The 20,963-nt window shown below is 32.6% G+C and overlaps 2 protein-coding genes across 8 annotated transcripts in view; both read right to left on the bottom strand.

The window, feature by feature from the left end:
• Positions 1–359: 359 nt before the first annotated feature.
• LOC111414843 (puromycin-sensitive aminopeptidase) lies at positions 360–7,945 on the bottom strand. Its single transcript, XM_023046293.2, has 4 exons — positions 7,416–7,945; positions 6,093–6,811; positions 1,485–2,538; positions 360–1,432 (listed from the first exon to the last, which is right to left on the bottom strand). The coding sequence occupies exons 1-4, from the start codon at positions 7,872–7,874 to the stop codon at positions 722–724; spliced, it is 2,943 nt and encodes a 980-aa protein (XP_022902061.2). The 5' UTR covers positions 7,875–7,945; the 3' UTR covers positions 360–721.
• A 6,143-nt stretch (positions 7,946–14,088) lies between these two features.
• Positions 14,089–20,963, bottom strand: part of LOC111424201 (cyclin dependent kinase Eip63E) — a 43,186-nt gene continuing 36,311 nt past the window's right edge. For all 7 annotated transcript variants that reach the window (XM_023057657.2, XM_023057665.2, XM_023057672.2 and 4 more), the window contains 2 exons: positions 17,339–17,591; positions 14,089–17,282 (listed from right to left, as the gene is read on the bottom strand). In XM_023057657.2, the coding sequence (XP_022913425.1) occupies positions 17,218–17,282; positions 17,339–17,591 (318 nt within the window). In that variant the 3' untranslated portion in view covers positions 14,089–17,217. The remainder of the gene's footprint in view (positions 17,283–17,338; positions 17,592–20,963) is intronic.

Raw genomic sequence — 20,963 nt, 5'->3', positions numbered from 1 at the left:
AATATATTCAAAAATTTGTTGTGGTGCGTCATCAGTTGTGGGAACGGGTACAATGTGTTCCTGTTCCTAAAAAGTAATAGGTCCAAATAAAAGCAATTGTAGGACATTTTAAAAGTAAACTCATAACTTATCAAACTTTGATAAATCTCGTTATTAACGTTGTCAGTACTCCAATTGCTTGCATTATCTTACTACACTCAAAGATAAATCTACAATTTTACCGTGAAAAAACATATGCAAATAAGCTAAGAACCTTCAATGAAGTGGTTATGAGTGCGCATAAATAGATATTTTTCTGAACATGTTAATTCAATGTTTTTGTTGTGTCAAGATAAAATAAAAATTATAAAACGCAAAGATAATGTGTGGTAAATTTTATTTATTTATAATATATATTGACTGGCATCAAAAATTAATTCACACAATTATATTATATACACACACACATTGTCTAAAGGATCCTTTAGTTAAAAACCAGTCGGAATATCAAAAATTTATCTGTTAAAACCACAAAGTCCATTTAATACAACCAAAATGATAACAACTAATATACTTCTTTTAGTTAATTTTAAATAATTCCATTAAAAAAATTAATAATAAATGCATAAGTAACCCTGATATTTCCAACTGTATCTTTAACATAATCTTTCACACACACCTCATCTTTTTTTATATATCGACAATGTTTATTGCGTAATTAAACATAAAAAAACGAATCCATTTACTTAAAGTTCTCATTGAGGTATGCGGTAATCGCGTCTTTATCGCGAGCTAACCACGCTGCGTTTAATCGTATAGTTTCGACGGCTTGTTGTACTGTTCTTTCAGTTCCAGGCGATTTATGGTCGCGGAAAAATTGTTCAACTTCCACCGCCATTTCTTCACTAGCAAAATTTTCGGTTGTAAACTTAACCAATCTTGCTAATAAAAATCCACCTTGATAAATATCAATTAATCTTTTCCAATTATCCTTAAAGAATGTCCAAGCGAGTTCTCTTCCAACTTTAGTCATAGCAACCGACATAATAACGAAAACTGTATCTTGAGAACGTACCTCATCCGACATTGCGAAGTTTAAAACTTTTTGTAATAAAGCAGCGTCTTTTGTGGCACCCAAAGCTCGACTTATACGATCTTTTTCTTCGTGCAAATCGGACGAACGATACAGTTGTAACAAAGTATCGAAAGTTTCTTGTCCACCCGCTCTTAAAACCGCTTTGTAACAGGCGCTGCGTAAATCGGCTGGTAATTTTGGTCCTTCACCTATATGTTTTGCAAATCGCACTTTTGCGTCGTTTATGAAGTTTTCATCATCGAGCCATGCTAATCTACCCAAAATTAAACCTCTTAATAAAGTATCCAGATGGGTTTCGCCTTCTATTGAATCCCAGCCAAGTCTTAAAAAGACTTTTGAAAGTAATTTCTTTTTGTACTACAAAAAAAATTATAAATAAAGCAGTAATACATATTATAATGTTTTTTACCTCATTAAATTGTTTTTCAGAATTAGTATGGGATAATAAAACACCTAACTTAGTAAGTACATTACTTATAGATGACCAAACGGTATAATCAACTTCTTCTTCAAAAGCAGTCATTAATTTAAGTACCTCAACCGTTCCTGTATGTCCTGCTTGAACCATAGCGAACAAATCGTCTAAAAGACCCAAACGATCTAAAGGTGGTAAAGATCTATTTTTGATTGCTGGAACTAATTTTTCAAGCATTTCTGGTGGATATTGAGTACGATAACAACCAATAGTGCTTGGATTTAATTTAACCCAATCGTTTTCTGTGACGTCGTTCAGTTCGATCGTTCCCTCTTTTGCTTTCAAAACGGTATTCGCAACTTCTTTACCCGGATTTTTAGATGTTGAAACGGAAATAGGGATTATCCACATGTATTCTTCTTTAGGTGGGCTACCGTCTGAGCAAAATTTTCTTTGAGTTAAATTTAATGTAACTCCTTTTCCATCCGGTTTTGGCGTTGATGTAACTTGAATTACCGGAAAACCCATTTGTTTTGTCCAAGTTGACATAACAGCTCCAACCGGTTTCTTACTAGCTTCTTCAAGAGCCGCCCATAAATCCTCCGTGAAAGTATTTTTGTATTGATGTCTAGTCAAATACAGGTTCATTCCTTTACGAAAATCTTCATCGCCAATGTAATGATGTAACATTCTGATAACCGAGGCACCTTTATTGTAGCTAATATCGTCGAAGATTTCGTCGATTTCCGATGGATGACCAACTGGAACTTCAATGGGATGCGAATTTTTCAACCCGTCCAATTCTAAAGCTCTACTATAGATGTCGTTGACAAATTGCGTCCAGATGTCGTATTCGGGGAAAAGATGGTTTACACAGAGAAACTCAACGAATGAAGCGTAACCTTCGTTTAGCCAAAGATGAGTCCACCATTCCATTGTTACCAAGTTTCCGAACCACTGATGAGCTAATTCGTGACCCACTACTAAAGCTATCCATTGTTTTCGCATTGCCGAGGTATTTTGGGGATCGACCAAAAGACATGTTTCTCTAAAAAAAATAAACAAAAAATTTGATTTAAATTTAATGAAATTTAATTAATCTATTCAACTATTTAGCCAGATAATTATTACATTTATTTTGACAGTTTTATTTATACGTATGTTATACCAAATGATGATACCCACCAAATCGAGGAAAGATGGACGAAATACTTTGAAGAAAGACAACCAAGATACAACGAAGCACGAAAGTACAGCGATAACACAGATTGTGGAGGAGGAGGAGTTTGCGGAACCTGCGACGGTAGACGAAGTGGTAAGCGCACTGGAGGGTCTTGCGAATAATGAACTACTGATGAAAGGAGGCCTTGACCTCACTACTAAAGCGTTGACTGACATCATACAGAAAGTGTGGACATCAGAGCGCATGCCAGATGAGTGGAAAATGAGTATTATAACAGAAACCATAATAGGTGAATATCAAGCAGGCTTTAGACAAGGACGTTCAACAACAGACCAGCTTTTCGTGGTGAAACAAGTCTTTGAAAAATACTGAAAGTTTGACATAGATGTTAAACAAGCTGTTTAAGCAGGACTTCAACATCCCACCAGAACTAGTGAGATTAACGCGCTTAACTATGAATGAATCCACAGGCAGGGTTAAAATACAAGAAAGACTAACTGAAGCTTTCAAGATAAACCAGGGTCTAAAACAAGGGGATGGATTAGCGCCAGTGCTATTCAACCTGGCGCTGGAAACCTCCACAGAGCTGGAGAGAGCAGTAGGAGAGGTGGGCCTGAAAATTAACGAAAGCAAGACCAAAGGTGCTCATGCAATCAAATAGGAACGAGAAGGCAAAATCTAAAGTTTAGGGATCTGAATTTTGAGGTCGTAAATGACTTTGTGTATCTTGGCACCACTATACCCAATATCCGGGACGAAATAAAAGACATACAGAAAAGAATTACCAGCGCAAATAAAACGTGCTACGCCCTGTCCAACCTTTTCAAGTCTCGAGACATCCATAGAAAAACAAAGATACAGCTCTATAAGACAATTATAATATCAGTTCTATGTTATGGTAGTGAAGTTTGGACGCTGTCACAAAAGTCCGAATCAAACCGAGATGCTTTCGAGAGAAAGATTCTGCGCAGAATCTACGGTCCGGTCAAAGAAGACAAACAATGGAGAATACGATACAACCATGAGCTATACAATCTCTTACAGGAAGTTAGCGTTTCAACATATACAGGATGTTTCTGTAAGTCGTGAAATAATTTTAATCACAAATACATACTAGAGTCAAAATAATGACGATTCCTGTAAAAATTTTTGCTATAAAAATAAAAATATTTTCAATATGATTTGTCTTAGAAGGATAAAATTTGGCAAACAGTGTAATGTTATCATGAGAAATCGTTTAAGATCACTTTTAAAAATATGCAAACACGAGATTAATTCAACACAGCTTATTCACAAAAGTTATTTCTTTACAATGTCTTAATTATGTTTAACCATTAAATTTTCCAACCCAACCCAACAGATTCTAAAAGCTTATGTCATTTTAAAATTATTTATACTCTTACAAATGTTTGAACAAATGTATTGTTTTTGAGTTATTCACAAACAGATTCAAGTTCGTTTAAAAGAAATCTGTCAAATTACTACTAAACGTAGCATAAAATCTGGATTTTCTTCAAAATAATTATTCTTCAACATTTCTGAAACGAATGGTTTTCTACAAAAAGTACTTTTTATCAATAGTACATTTTTCCATCATAGTATGGCAACACTGTACTTGCAAAGGGATGATCAGCAATTTTACAATCATACAATTGCTGTTGATGGTGGACATGCCAAGATGTACCTTTGGATATTCTGAAATGTCTAAGCTGTTCCTATCAACAGTACTAGCAGTACAACGATCTGTACGAACTGATTAAACTTCCTGTCTCACGTAAATGTCTTTCGATATTTCGAAATGTTTTTGTATCAGGTTGTCTTTACTTACAATTTGTTTCCATAGGCACCTACGATTAATGAAAACATTCCAAAATCGAGGTTGTATCTTTTTGCAAAGATTTCGAAAACATCTAATCAAAAATTTCTAAGAGTGAAAATTATTTTAAAATGGAATAGGCTTTTAGAATTAGTTGGAAAATTTAAGGGCTTGTATGTATGTATGGTACGGGGAGTGCGTATTCTATACGCGGCTCTTTGTACATCCTCCCTCTAAGAGGTCTGAGATGTTATAACGAGCTTATCTCGATTTTGGCTGATTCCGCTTCCTGACCGACTCCCCCTCTCACCGGGCGTGCATATGCACAGGTCCAGTGCGGGTTTGCCCCTGTCAGGTGCCGCTCAATGATACCACTCACTCACTGACCCTCTCGGGCCAAGGTGGATCAAAGCTGCTCATCAACCCTTAGTCCGGGTACGCTCCCACGAGGTGTAGCATCAAGGGCGCTAACGCGCATTCAACCATGTATTCAAACTTCTTACACACATGGTGATTAATTTAAGAGTTTATGACACCAAATTTTTTTTTAAAGAAATAGCCTTTGTGAACACCCTGAATAGCATTGATCCCGTGGTTCAATATTTTCAATATTGAATTGCATAGTTTGCAAAATTTAGTTTTTCTACGACAACATATTGAAAGTATTTAAGAATATGTTTGAAAATTTTATTAACTTTGAAGGCCCATATCTTAGCCATTTATGGGTTTCGATCAAAATTTTTTACACGAATCGACATCGTTTTCACTCTAGTATGTGTGATTAAAAGTATGCCACGGCTTACAGAAACACCCTGCAAAAACTGCAAAGACTCAAATAGGCGGGTCATATAGAAAGAATGGACGTTTCAAGAGTGGTCATAAGAGTGCATCTAAAGGAACTTGAAGGCAGACGACCAGTGGGAAGACCAGGTGACCAGTGGGTGACCAGGCCAGGTGCTGGCAGGATAAACTGGAAACAGATGCGCAAACATACTACAGGTGCATAATTGAAAAGCGATGGCAAGGGACAGACGGGCCTGGAGGAGGAAAATACAGGAAGTCAAGGTCTGAATTAAACTGAAGTGCCATTTCATGGATGCGCACATTTCCCTAAACATTCGGATAAATCCTTGAAGTAAAGACAACTGAAATTAAGAATTCAAATAGAATTTTTAACAAATTTTTATAAGCGATCTTAGTTACTACTTCTTTAAAGAAATAGGTTATAATAAATCGACTATTTTGGTAAAAATCGATCGCTTGCGGCTGAGTTGCTGCAATGCGTTCAATACTTCTGGGTTGATACAATATTCATTGTGGTGCCTCGGCCCCAAGCGACCTAAGTCACTATTTCGATTACTATTTTTTTTTTTATTTAAATTGTTACAGCACAATTTTTTAACCTTAAAATTTTTTTCACATTTTAATATGATCCAGGCATATTATGTTTTATTATTAAAATATAATGTGCTATCAATCAAATATACAATTAGAATAAACCAAGATAAGTTTTTTGAGTTTGGAGCTACAATAAATTAATATTTTCACAAATCATAATCAAAATTTCAAATCAAAATTGAGCAGTATTGGATCTAATAATTACCTGTATGTAACTAATCCCCAATTTTCCATAGCTCCAGCACTAAAATCAGCAATAGCAATCAAATCAATCTTGGGTAATGGATAAGCGATACTAAAATAATCTTTATAATAAGGTAACACTTTCGTAGCGACTTCCAAAGCGAATAAACCCTGTTCTTTTTTCCCCCTAGGTGTATAAACCCTAACCAAAACCCCATCCGACGATTTTCCTTCAACGTAATCATATTCCCCAACAACTGTAGCTACCAAATAAGTAGACATAATCGGGGTCCTTTCAAAATCGTATTTTACCAAATCGCCAACATTGCTCGTCGTTTTAATCGGCATGTTCGATAACGCCTCCAATTTCGGCGGAACAATCAAGCTAATGTCAAATGTCGCCTTTAAAGCGGGTTCGTCCCAACAGGGAAAACACCTTCTCGCGTCAGTCGATTCAAATTGTGTTACGGCCGCGTAACAATCCTCCCCCTTTTCGTTAATGTACTTGCTTCGATAGAGACCCTTCATTTTATCGTTGATTTCGCCCTCGAAGGTGATGTGCATTCTATATGAAGCGGGGGCGAGGGTTTCTGTTAGGCAAAATTCGGCCGTTTCATCTTCCGACGATAAATTAACTTTTTCAATTGCGATTAATTTCTCATCTTTGATATTTTCTACCGTTGATTCTTTTATTATTAAATCTAAGGCGTTAAGTACGATTTTATTTGTTGGTTTTACAACCTGGAAATTAACAAAATTAAATTAAATTTTTATTAATTATTTTTATCTTGTGTTTAATTTTAAATAAATCCAGATAAGAATGATAAAAAATAACTTGCTTATAACAGAATAAGAATTTTATGTTTAAATATGAAGATAAAACCAATTTTTTGTAACTAAACATTAACAAAAATAGGAATTTTTCGTGGATATTTTTAACTTTGGCGGTATTTCAAGGGGGAAAAAATGCAAATTCATCTACGTTATTAAGATTTCAAATTGAATATTATAAGTTATTTTGAAAATTAAATTTTGACATAACTTAACCCTTAATCTAATCTGACAGTTGGCGGTTAGGTTTTCATATTTATAGGTTATGTCGTAGACTCGTGGAACCAACCTAAATCTTAAATGAAAAAAAAAAGGATAAAGTAAACCGTTCCGCATTCATTTTCACCTTATTTTCAACAAAAAAAGAAAATAAAAGACAAAAAGATCGTTATTGTTAACAGAAAAAAGGAATAAATAAACTACGTCAAAGAGACCGACCATAAAACGATTGTTATCTAGGTCGAAAGTCGCAATTTCAATGTTGTTTATCTGTCCCCCCTTTGGCATATGTTACCTCGATTTCGATGGCGAGCCTCCCATCGAAGGCGAACGTTTTCAAATCCGGCTTGAGGGTCAGACTGTAATGAACGGGCCTGACGGTGTCCGGTAATCTTTGGAACGGTTTCGACTCGGGCATCCTGACCTGGCTGTTGTTGTCTGAGGGTTTCCGTTCGGGCACAATATTCGCGGCTCTTTTACTACTACTCGTGGCACTCAACGTGCTTGTCGATGAATTGGTCCGCACTCGATACGCTTTCGTCTCGCACTGCAACAACAACGGCAGCGACGGCGGCCGCGGCGGCGGCGCACGCGACGAATAACAAACCGACGGCGGCGACGACGCCGCTATAGGAGGACCGAGTAACGGTAAAACGGTCGAGTTTCGCGTACGACAGCAACGGCTTTCCAGGTACCGTACCGTTCGTCTCAGGCCCCCTTTGACCCCTTCACCGACCACCACCCTGTAAAACATTTTTTTATTTATTCTTTGACAACGCTTTAATGAATTTTTAAATGATAAGTTGATATTGTTTTAATAAATACTTAAAATCGAACAACTACATCACCTCACATCGAAACGTTACGTCAAATGTCAAACTTGATTAGATATAGGTTAGAATAAACAAAAGAAGTCAATTAAATCAAGAATAGCCGTTATTCTTAAGATGGATAAATACCAACCTTTATTTTACAAAATCGATTATTTTTACTTTTAATTAATTAAATTTACTTATTATGATAATGAATAAACAAGATCCAACCTTATTAATTAAAAATGATGGAATATTAATTTTGCAAATTAAAAAGAAAATCTTTTCATATTTATTTAACAGCGACATCCATTCGTAATTATGGGAACTATATTGATTCAAAAATTGCTAAACGCTGTTGATTGACATATTTATTTTAATATCTTTTTTAACCTAAATAATGATTTAAAAAGATACGGAAAAAGGTTTTAGAGGATATAAATGAAGAATTCTTGTTGATTTTGGTAAGAGTTTTAAATTTCAAATAAACAAATCATAAATTTTACAGCATAACCTCACATGAAAATAAATAATTTTGATTTTAAAACATTTTTTACAACAAATTATTAACAATTAGAGAATGAAACGTGTTTAAGTTACAAACAACGGAATTCTTAACTGTTAAGATTTTAACATTGTGAAAGAATTTAACATAAATTTGACATAACCTAAAATAAAGAACTGTCAATTTTTCAACTTAATTTAAACTTTTCTTCCAAGAAAATATTAAGAATGAACGAATGTTACTTTTAAAAGTTATTCATTATTATAAATATGATTTGTCTAAGATTTCCTTTGAATAAAATTCCTAAACCCAACATAACCTAAAAAAATTCAAAATTAATCTTTTTGAAATTATATTTCATCTGTATGTTGGTAAAAACTTAATATTCTAAAATTTCTAATTCTTTTAAATAAATTATAATCATATAATAATATTTCAATCAAATTCGTGACTTTTTACTGAAAAAAAAATTTTTTTTTCAATAAAATCTTAATAGAATGTTTCTTACTCTTGTTAATGAAAGGGGGACACGTTTATAAACACGTGCACAATTCGCCGACGAATTCCGTTATACGGGGTATTGCCACACTATAATATACCGCCAATGACGATTAGCGAAGGTCGTCGAAGGCTCCTAGTAAGCCGCTCTTCCGTTTTATCGAGCGCAAGGACGATGCATCTTTCTCCAAGAAGGATAATATAGTCTTGCAATTATAATTGTTGTTTGTTTCACACCAAGTTATTTTGCAAGAGAACACGTTACGTATGCAAACGTCTATTTGAATTTTTAAAATGATTTTTAGTAATATGAGAAGATTTATTTTGTATTGTTGCTATGAAACTGTTTTTAAAATAACAAGAAATGAAGAAATCTTGTTTATTGAAGTAAAACACAAAATTGATTTTCTTGAAAAGAAATGGAAAACAAATTGTTTCATCAGACAAAATTCATACAATTTTTTGAGTTGCTTTTAATGGCAAGAACAAGGTGGAAATGAGTTTAATTTAAAATATGGAAATTGCTATTGTAACGAATACAATGGAGATTGAATTGATTACTAATCTAACAGATGTAGGCGGTGTTTAGTTATATAACTTTTCACATCATGTTACAAATTCTGTAGACGCAAATAATTGTGATATCTAGCGACGATATTTTTCTTAATATTGTAGCGTTTTCGGCTAATTGCAGAAAGGTGCAGACAGTCGAAAATGCTTGAGATAATTGAAATTCATTGAAGTTAAGTGTCATCATGTACTCACCAAAGGTTATCTATTGGATTGACGGTAAAACTTTGCATTGACTAGCTCAGAAGCTTAATTTTGTTCTTCTTTATAATCTTATTGTCTTGTAGATCATCTACTTATACTTAAGATTGGATTGGCTTTGTATCAGTTGTATACTCAGAATCCTTTCCAGGTGGTGTCCAAAACAGATCTGCAATAACCGAGTTTGTGGTATTGTACTTTCGGCAATCCATGATGACCTGGATGAGCTCGATACAGAAACAGTTGCGTTACTTTATGGTATTATGAGTTAGCCTTAGCAATTACGGTGATATGAAAACAGCAAGTAGCGTTGCTGCCTACTCGATAGAAGCTGGCGACTCCAGTGCTGTTTCAAAACTTTTAGTTAGAGGTTGATTTAAAGCAAGAATTTAATATAGATAACACCAAGGAAAAGGTCCTAAAGAACTGGGAAAGTTCGCAATGAATTGACAAGCAAATACAGATGAAGGAAGGTGTGATGTATGCCGATAACCAAGCGATTATCATTAAGGAAGGAAACAACTAGAAGTAGAACATCTGTTATTCGTTGGGGAATATGATTGGCTGAGGGTTAAGTTCGGAAAACAAAAGTATTAACTTTTTATTAATGAACTCCAATTTGGAAGGAATGATTATTAAAGTGCATTAAAATGATTCTGTATCTCAGTGTATATCTTTCAAAAATATAATAATCATCATTTACATATTAAAAGTAGCGAGAAGGTAAAAGATACAACCAACATCTTGCGATGTATAATGCTGAATAACGAGAGATAAAGGTGCAATGAAATATAATTACTATAGATAGGAAAATAAGAATAAAGCAAGCGTGACAAGTCTAAGTTCCACACTTCAATTTGATTATGGACAAAAAAATAACCGACGTGAAAAGAGTTGGCTACGGTTATGAGAGAATACTATACCAGTTTGGAAAACAGCAACAAAATTCTACATGAAAATTTTGGTACCAAAAACAAAATCTCTAAAAATACCAAGGGTGCCATGTCGATGCAAATTGGCAGTATACAACAAGTTCAGATCAGATGATGAGGTTTAAATATCTTCGCGTCAATACTACGAGCAGCAAGAATTTCCAAGAAGATGTTATAGCTTAAGCAACGAAAGGAGCATTGATATCAGGTTATCTGCGGGATATAATATATCAAAACAAGTATATGTCCTTAAAAAGCAAAGTCACTATATACATATAAGACTTGTTGTGGTACACGTGATAAATCAGAAAATGCTACCACAAAAAAATTCTCAGAACAGTATAGATGAAGACGCTAAGGTCATTAACAGAATACATCTTGTAGGACCATAAAAGAAGTAAGAATATCAGAGAGATATGCTATATCCAGGACATTGTGAGAAGGCCCACCAACACAAGATGGGAATGGAGTGACCCCCGTGGTGAACGTATGGAAGCTTCAAGACTACCAAGGATGAATCCCTAAGACCAAATAAACCCCTCAGAAGACCTTGTATACGATGGTGGGGAAGCTGAAGCTCATCTACCCAATATATGCTATGTATAATTAAGAAACAATGTATGTTTTAAAGTAAGAAAAAGTAGGATTCTTACAAAGGAATTTGGGTGACATGTGGGGCTGGGTTGATTTGGGTTGGGTGGACTTGCGTTAACTTGGGTTGGGTAAATCAATCCACACCGTTACGGAACGGCACCAAGAGGCGAAGCCGTACTGACTGTATCCAAGGGGTTGAACACCCTTGCTCTAGATAAAAGCCTGTCGGGTAAGCATAAGACTGAGCGTAAAGAAGGCGCTGGGCATCTCTAAAAATGGGTTTTATGGAATCAAAACAAAAAGCCTTGGATGGGTCTGCAGGACAAAGACAGTCGCAGACCGCACGTGAGAAAGGGTCGAGCTCGCGTGACTATGAAGACCGATTATCACAGAGCTCTGTTGGCCGGAGTAATGAAGAGGATTTTCCTTTTAGAAGAAGTACTCTGTTGAGCCGCTCTCCACCTAAGATAGCTTCCCAAAGAAAGTCGGTGCCAAGCTGATTGCCATCAGAAGATGAAAAAGAAGTAGACAAGACAAACCCTCAAGGAGCTATAAAAAGGAAGAAATCAGAAGAGATGCAGACTCATACGAGTGAAGAAGAGGAAGATGATGACGACCTGAGCAAGACGGCGGTTGAGGTAGACAGCGGTAAATGAAGCTAATGGGATTTTTTAAGGCTGGGAAGCTTAGACACAGCAACCCCAGTGAGGACGTGGTCCTTTGATAACGTGAAAAGAAATTCTTCAAGACACGAAGAAGTTTCACCGGAGAAGGAATGCAGGAAGAAGGATGAGAGGAAAGGGAGAGGATGTAAATGGAAAGGAAGAGAGAAAAGAAACAAGTGGCAGAAGAAGCAAACAGGCAGAGAGGCTAGAGCACACAATGGCAACGATGTTGCTATTGATGGTGGTACTGAGAACAAATGTGGAACACAATACAAAGAGAGAGATAAAGGTTGCGGCTGCGAAGCTAGAAAGATTGGGATAAATTATGAGGGAGGATGAAATGAAGAAAGAGATAAAAACACAGGAGCTACGAAACCTGCTAAAAACTTAGAGGAGAAGAGTGACATTAGAGAAGAACGGAAACAGAAGAAGAACGAAAGATGCGAGAGGAGGAAGCTTGTGAAGTCGAAATAAAGAGAATACGGACTTACGGAGTTTGGAGAAGAATGGTAAATAAGGAGTGGGAAGAGAAATCTTTTAACACAAAAACAAAAGAAGGAAATCCATTGCAACAACAGCAGTTGGGTTGGGTAAATCAATCCAACCCAACTAAACCCAGCCCAGCATGTCACGTACGGGTTGGGTTGTGTTGGTTTTTGTTGACTACACTTCATCTCATGACAGGAATACAGTGTTCATATTTAAGGTGAATAGAATGTGGTGGATTATTTGCTTGGTTATCTTCTTTATCGGAATCCCTTAAATTTTTCCTGTATATATTTTTTAGAAAGAAAGCTGGAGCTTAACTTCCCAAAATAGGCTATATGTAATTAAGAAACAAGATAGACGTCTTAAAGCAAGAAGATTTGGATGACATGTTGGGATGGGTTGATTTATGTCGACGACACTTCATCCTATTACAAAAATAAGGTGTCTTATTTAAGGTGAATAAAACCAGTTGCTTGGCGAAAAAAGAAATCGTATCGTAAAATATACTGAGAGAACTTTGGAAATTGTTATGATTTTTTCTACTTCACACAGAAGTTAGATGACTTTCTCGTTGCAAAGTTGTGGGACTCTTGGTTGTATTAAAGCTCATTTGTTCTCGTGTCTATTCGATATTTTTTGACTACAAAAATTTACATGGGGAAGTATCTTGATTTAGGTATCAACTCATTTTGGTAATGCAGGATTCAAAGAAATCCATACTGACTACATGTTAGGTAATAGTATATTAAAAAACTAGTTTCGTAAGACACACAATAAAATAAATTTTAACAATGTAGGGAAACAGGTACGTAGCAGTTGGTAACACCGTAACACTTGAAAATAGAAATTTGAATTGACAATTAGAAATGTCAAAACACAAAATGTATTCACCTGAAAAAAATTTTAATGTACACTCCTAATATAAGAGAAATTACTCAGAGTTCAATGTCCTCATCATTGTGAACCTTGTATTCGATGCTAAGAACGTGTTTAAACATCCATAGACAAAAATTGTCACATTGACAACTACAAAAATTAAAAACCCAATGTCACCAACTTGAACTGGTTCCATAAAATGTTACTAAAATCTCATTACAGCATCGGATGCTGTAAAGAGTCTCATTACAGCACCCGTTTGAGTACTGTAATAGCTTTCATTACCGTCGCAAATTACAAAATAGTTATTTATATTACAAGGGCTAGAAACATAATCGCATTTTATCTACGACTGCTAAAAATTACTAAAAAATCAATTTCTTTAAAAAAGTCTATTTGATATTTATAAAAATATTTTGAAATGATTGTTGACAATTTTGAATTGTCAATTTCAACAACATGTTTACTCATCTGGAATAAGTGTTTCGAAATGTAAAAACATAACAATTAATGTTTAGAATAAATAGTATTATTTCTCTGTAAGTAGATAGCACTTTTGTTTGTATTGTTGCTCGTTTCAATAAATTAAGTCTGTTCTGATTAGGCTAAAAATGCGTTACGTAATGAAACCAGTGCGGTAATGAACTTCATTACGTAACTCAAATGAGTGCGGTAATGATGACTTATCCAAGCAGTCGTAGATAAAACAATTTATTTGTTTTTATATTATAGCTTACCTGATCAAATTTAAATCTTAATATTGATATTATTTATTTTTATTATTGTTAAAAAAAGTGTTTAGGGTAAATAATTAGAACAGAATAACTTAATACTCATATACAAAGACATTTATTACTTACAATTAGTAATAGTTCCGGGTATGTTTTTTTTTTCGTATAATCATTTTATTAATATAAACAACTATATTTACAATGCAACATGGTACAGTGATTACGTACACCATTACTCGAGGTGTAATAAAATTTTTATCTTAACTTCAAATAGATATTACGCTCCCTATCCTTTTCCTTTTTTTTTTCTTCCACGTAATGTAATTATTTTAATAATTCTGGTCAAACCAATAACAACTCTCTATCACAAAAGTGTTTTTTTTTTATTTTTTTAAGTGGAAAAGACAACGTTTTCATTTAAAATCGTTTCGAAAACGCCCTCTTTTTTTTAATTCTTTTATTGTAGTGATAAAAAACGGTAGTGATTTATTATTATTAATTTATAATTAGTAGAGAAATCTATTTATTTTTTTTTGTAATTAGCGAAAGTGTTTAACAAAAACGATTTTTGTGTTAATTTTTCGTTACAATTTTTTTTGTTTTAATTTATTTTAAAGCGTGCATTGAGCCGAGAAATTGAAACGTTTGTGAAAAAATGGAACAACAACCCATCGATTAATTAATTAATTAATCGTTTTAATCTTGCAATCGATTTTTTTAAATTTTTTTAATGCTTACAGCCGTTTGATTTTTATTTGGACGTACCGTATTAAGGAGGGGTGCATTTTTGCCGCGTGCCTTACTTATTATTTTTTTTTTTAATTTCTTTAGTGCCGTGGACTACGAAAAAACTACCATTTATTTTCTCACAAGTCTGTTTTTTTTTTTTGTTTACAAATCCTACGTAAAATTTATAAAGACTAAAATTACAAAGACGAGAAATTTTTTTTACCTAAATCGACTCACAGCGTTATTATGTAAGTTATATTGCAACTAAAATGAATATCTAAATACCAATTAAAAATTTAGAATCATTAATAACTAAATAATTAACAAATAATTATTTTTAGGCCTGGAAAAATGTACATAGTTTTTTTTTCATCTACAACATGTTGCTTTATTTAACAATACAGCTAAATTTAAGTTATTTTTTTTTAAAGCAAGATGTTTTTTGCCTATTTGGCACGTAATAGTTTTCTTTAAATTGACTTATTGGCGAATATACAGTATGTTCCAAGATTATCTCACCATCTAAGGTATAAACGAATATTATATTACTGACTTTGAGTGTCATTAAACTGTAATTAAATTTAGTTATACTTGGTTTTAAATGACTTAATTATAAAAATTTTTGATCATTTACATCGTAAGTTGAGATAATCTTAAGAATGTGTAAAAAAATTACGTAGAAGTTATAAAAAATTAAATAAAAGAAGAAAGGAGGCTAACAGTAATGGTTAACATTGACGTAAAAAATAATAATGATACTAAAGATAATAAATTGTATAATTAAATGAAAGCTAAGTTTTTTTTTTGATACAATAATAAATAATACATATTTCAACTGTATAAAAAAAGTCGCCTACATTGCTACTGAGCGCGCTACTCGAAAAAATCGAAGAGATAATCTCTTTCTCTACTTATTTATTAATTTATTTATTTTTTTCTTCGAATGAATGAAATCTAAGGTTTATCTCGAATGGAAGTACGAGAGAGGATTTGTGCCCGGACCTCCACTTCTATTCTAAGATAATGTTTATTATTTTTTTTTTTAATTATTTGTGAATATTTTCCGTGAATATCCTTTTTATTTTCTTAATCCATTTTTTGTCAGTCAACTGCACTGCAGCGTTTACAGCCTACGCGATTGGAGAGACTTAGCTAGTTTAGTCTTAGTTTACAAATAGTAATAATTGAGCACCATGGAAGGAATGGATCTATATGAATTTGTTTACACTTTTACGTTTCCATTTTTTTTTTAATTATTTTAAATTCTGATTGATTTTAGTTCGATTTACAAAACACACTATTGCCACCACATTGTTTATGTTGTAGTTTATTATAATTCATTTCTTCACTATGTTTTTTTTTCTTAAACGTAGTTTTAGGCCCATAGCGAACAAGTTGAAAAAAAAAATTGAAAAGGTTATTTTTCCATCATCAAACAAATTACAAATAATTTTTTTTTTAATAAGCTGCATCTTTTAAATTTAGCCCACGTAACTTATTTGACAATGAAGAAATCGGCAAAAACAATGGTTTAACAAAATATAATTACATACTTCTGATGATAATGATTTTTTATTCGTGGAAATTTCAAAAAAAAAAAAACTTGTATAATGATTTATTCTTAAAATTAACTATTCTACACGAATTTTCAATTTTATTACTTTAAAACACCCTCCTGTATAATGATAAAAAAATAACTTCTAAACTAAAATAATCAAAAGAAATTCGCCAGAAATATGTAATTAAATGCCATTGATAAGATTTGTTCAATAACTCTTTAAGGGTGTGTTTAAACATTCAAATACGACATTTGAGCGCGGCTGCCTCGCGCTGTTTATGTTTTAATAAGCGCTAACATTATTTATAGAATGTTTTCCGCGCTCAAAAAAAAATGTTTAGACATACCTTAAGATAAATCAATAATTAATTTAAATAAAACTTTATTTTAACAACTTTTTGGAATTAAAGAAAAACAAAAATATTAAGTCTTTAAGAAAATGGCACGTACGCAAAAAAATTTTGAAATAATCTAAAAATAACCGTCAAAACATAATTTTACATAAATTTTTTGGTGCAAAACAAAAACACGTAACGTAACCATTTAAAGTATGTTATAAATTTTTTTTTGATCTTATTACTATTTGAGAAATATACCATTACGCTTAATCAAGCGTAAAGGAAAAAGGTACACTTCTTTTATCGAAAACCGACCTTATTCTATCAGTTTCGCAATTATTTTTCGTTTTAATTTAAAAACCTATTATTTTTTTTTTTTCATATCTTTTTAAAGATCGATCCTTTTCTTTAACTACGTGTGTGTGAATGAATTGCTGGTGGGATCAGATGTATTTTGTTTTTGTGTAACAAGCGTGTGTGCCGGGGTTTCTTTATTACTTTTTTCTTTTTTTAATAATTAGGGGGAAGAAGGTGTCCAGACGCGACTGGTCGTTTTAGTTGTGTATTATTCCTGAGAAGGGACGTCCCGAATTTAGGCCTCATTTGATGCCCGAGTAGTGTTCTGGGTACAAATGGACACCTTCCACACTAAATATTGATACATCTGGAATTTATTAAAAAAATTAATTATTTTATTAAATTATAAATTATTTTTTGTACCATCGGGAAGCTCGAGTAGCTTCTTTGGTAATCCGCTAAAATATTGGTGAGTCATCGCTTGATCCGCACCGATTCTATGCTGAGGATCGAGTTGTAATAACGCTGTGGCCATTGTTTCACCTTGAACCACGTCGTGTAATCTTGGCCAGTACAAACCTAACTTACGAGGTTGGTATTTACCTAATTTATGTGCTTTATAACCTGGTAATCTTGTTACTCCAGGCCAATCTTCTTCTGTTGGAGTTCCAAGCACCTACAAATTATTTAAAAAATATTAGTATATTAACAATAAAGTTCTATTTTTATTATATTTCAAGTCAAAAAATGTTCTACACATAAATAGATCGTAAATTTAAGTTGTTAATTTTTTTATAGTTGTTTAGTTAAGATGAAGTCGAGCGGAAGATATGATGTGATTTTTATTGCCTGCTTTGTTTATTTAAAGAGAGCTCCTGATATTTTAGTGAACTGCGCATGAATACAAATTTAGAGTTAAAATATTTTCGCTCCAAAACATTATGTGGGAGCATATAATTTCACAAAATTTTTGTGTTTACGCTTAATAAATACAGGGTGATTCTCAACTTATACACATAAACTTAGCAATTTATCCCTTTTGACAAATAATGACTATTGTAGTAAAAGTTATATATTAGATATAATTGGCGACATCTGGATAATGTTCGGGATAATACGGATAAAAATATGCAAAGATAAATTGCTAACTATCCTCTTGCCTCCTAAACCTATTATTACTAGAACTATAATAATATTAAAAATATTGTAGAGGAATTTTCTGACTGCGCTGAATCAATAAAAAAATGTAAAGATTTATTTTAAAACACAATTTGCTCAAGATGATTACAATTTTTTAAGCAAAAGTATCACAAAATTAGGAGGATCTCATCTACTCCTGATAGATGCAATTGAGGTTCTGCTAAATAATCCTGATCAAATACAATATTTAACCATTATTAATAAATAATAATAATTCTCAATATCTATATCAACCATATCTAAATACTTCTTGCATTAAAACTGCATTCAAATTTGTTTCAATATTTTTTTTTTTTTTCAGAGTTAATTTGGAATTGATACACAAATTCTGGAATTTACACCTCGAAACGAGTTCTCATTAACTGATATTGAGAGCTCAAAGAAAGAAATAGAAGCAGCCGTATAAAGAGATCTGCAGCAAGAAGTATATTTAAGCTCTGCCCATAAAAGACACATTTAGACTGAAAACTTCATACCCAGAGGGCGTCTCGTCGGCATAATGGAAGACAAAATATCAGAGTAAATGGAAATCAAAGTTGATTTTAATTGAAAAGCCGGCATTTGATGACTTAAAAACAAAACAAATATAGACTCATCTGCCTAATCAATGCATGGGTCTAGATATTGAAATTATAATGCCTAACAAATACTCAATATGAGTACAGAAATTAATATGAAATATTTAATAGGAAAAAGAATTCGGTGCTTTCATTTTCTAATGTGTTGAGATAAACTGACGGTGGTGTTAATGGATGAAACGGAAGTCACACAAAAAACAACGGAAGCAGTATAAATGAAATGTGTTACAAAATCAGAAAAAGTAATTATTCTATTTTTGTATGCAACGGAAAATTGTTGATCCAAATTCTCATGGTGAGTAAACTTATATAATTTATTTCAACGCTATAAATACCTCTATTAGAAATCATAAAGTTATTCAATATGCAATGGCTTATAAAGTTATCTCTTAATTATTTATTAGCTTGGGTTAGTTTGCACAAAAATTAATGATCCATTATTCGTATTCCATATAAATTCGCTTACAAATCGCAAAACAATTCCTATTTATATCTGATAAAAGAATTAAATCTACTGATATATATTTCAATTTCTGATGCAGCATCATGATCTTTAAATATTCCTATACCTATTTATTGTAGTTTGCCTCATATTGGGAAATTTATTAAAACATCCACGAAATGCATGTTCTTTTATTAAAAAGCTATGGAATTTTGACAGTTTTTGATCCATGTTTGTATTCATTTGTATTATTATTGTCCATCAGTTACATTTGACGACAGGTGTAAGTCATTGAACATCATGGCAGATTATTCCAACGCCGATATTTGAAATTTATTTTGTATTGATGGCATATGTAATAAACTTTTGGACAGAACGTGTCAAACACTTAATGAGAGATGCCTAACAAACCTAACGCTCATCACAAGGAAAAATTTCAAAAAATTGATAAAGATTTTCTTAGTTCTGGACATATCGAGACCAAAAGTAACCGCATATTTCCGGTCACCAGTGATGAAGACAACGAAATGAATATTTTATCGTATTTTATTTCCAAATTCAATTTAATAACAAATTTATATTACCTATATCTTTATATTTTTATCCAAATCTAATTTTTGGTTTTAATTGTTTCATTTCTTTAATCTTCTCTTTGTTATTTTTGGTAAGTAAAAGCTAGTAAACTAAAAGATTATAAATCGTAGTTAATAGTACAAATAATCATAGAAATAAATTAAACGAAAATCTGTCAAAATGTTTCCTCAAAAACGATTTCCTGCATTTCCTGCATGTTTTGATAAATTTCCCAATATGAGAGAAACTACAATAAATAGGTATAGGACTGTTTATACTTATTATTACTGATAGATGCAATTGAGGTTCTGCTAAATAAACCTGATCAAATCAAATTTGAACCAATTACATCAGTCGACGTAGAAACACTTTTTTTCTTCTTTCAAAGATGTTTTCACAGAATGCCATCACAACTATACTATCGAAAATCTCAATTGTTAATAAATAATAATAATTCTCAATACTGTGTTATCTTTTATTCTTTATAGTTCCGTAACCATATCTAAATACTGCTTACATTTTTTTTTGTAACCGCATTAAAATTTGTTTGAATATTACTTTTTTTTCAGAGTTAATTTGGAATTGACACACAAATCCTAGAGTTTACACCTCGAAATGACTCAGATTCAGAGTTCGAATTGACGAGTCATAGTTCTTATTAACTGATATTGAGAGCTCAAATGGAGAAATAGAAGCAATCTTATAAAGATATCTGCAGCAAGAATAGGGAAGACAAGATATGTATCAGAGTAAATAGAAATACACAAAAAGAACGGAAGCAGTAATAAATGTAGAATAACTGAAAAAACTCTGTGTTATACAAAATCAGAAAAAGTAATTATTCTATTTTTTGTATACAACGAAAAATTGCTGATCCAAATTCTAGTGGCGGAAATGGTCATAATTAACTCTTAGAAGTGGATAACATGGTGAGTAAACTTATATAATTTATTTCAACGCTATAAATACCTCTATTAGAAGTCATAAAGTTATTCGATATGCAATGGCTTATAAAATTATCTCTTAATTAGTTTGGCTTAGTTTGCACAAAAATTAATGATCCATTATTCGTATTCCATATAAATTCGCTTACAAATCGCAAAACAATTCCTATTTATATCTGATAAAGGAATTGAATCTACTGATATATATTGCAATTTCTGATTCAGAATCATTAAATAACGTACAAACATTTAGTGTTATCGCAAATTTAATTTTATGCAGTAAATATATCTGACATTCCATAGATAATTAA

This window comes from Onthophagus taurus, chromosome 1 (assembly GCF_036711975.1).
Source record: "Onthophagus taurus isolate NC chromosome 1, IU_Otau_3.0, whole genome shotgun sequence".
NCBI lineage: Eukaryota > Metazoa > Arthropoda > Insecta > Coleoptera > Scarabaeidae > Onthophagus > Onthophagus taurus.
This window is presented reverse-complemented; position numbering and strand designations above follow the sequence as displayed.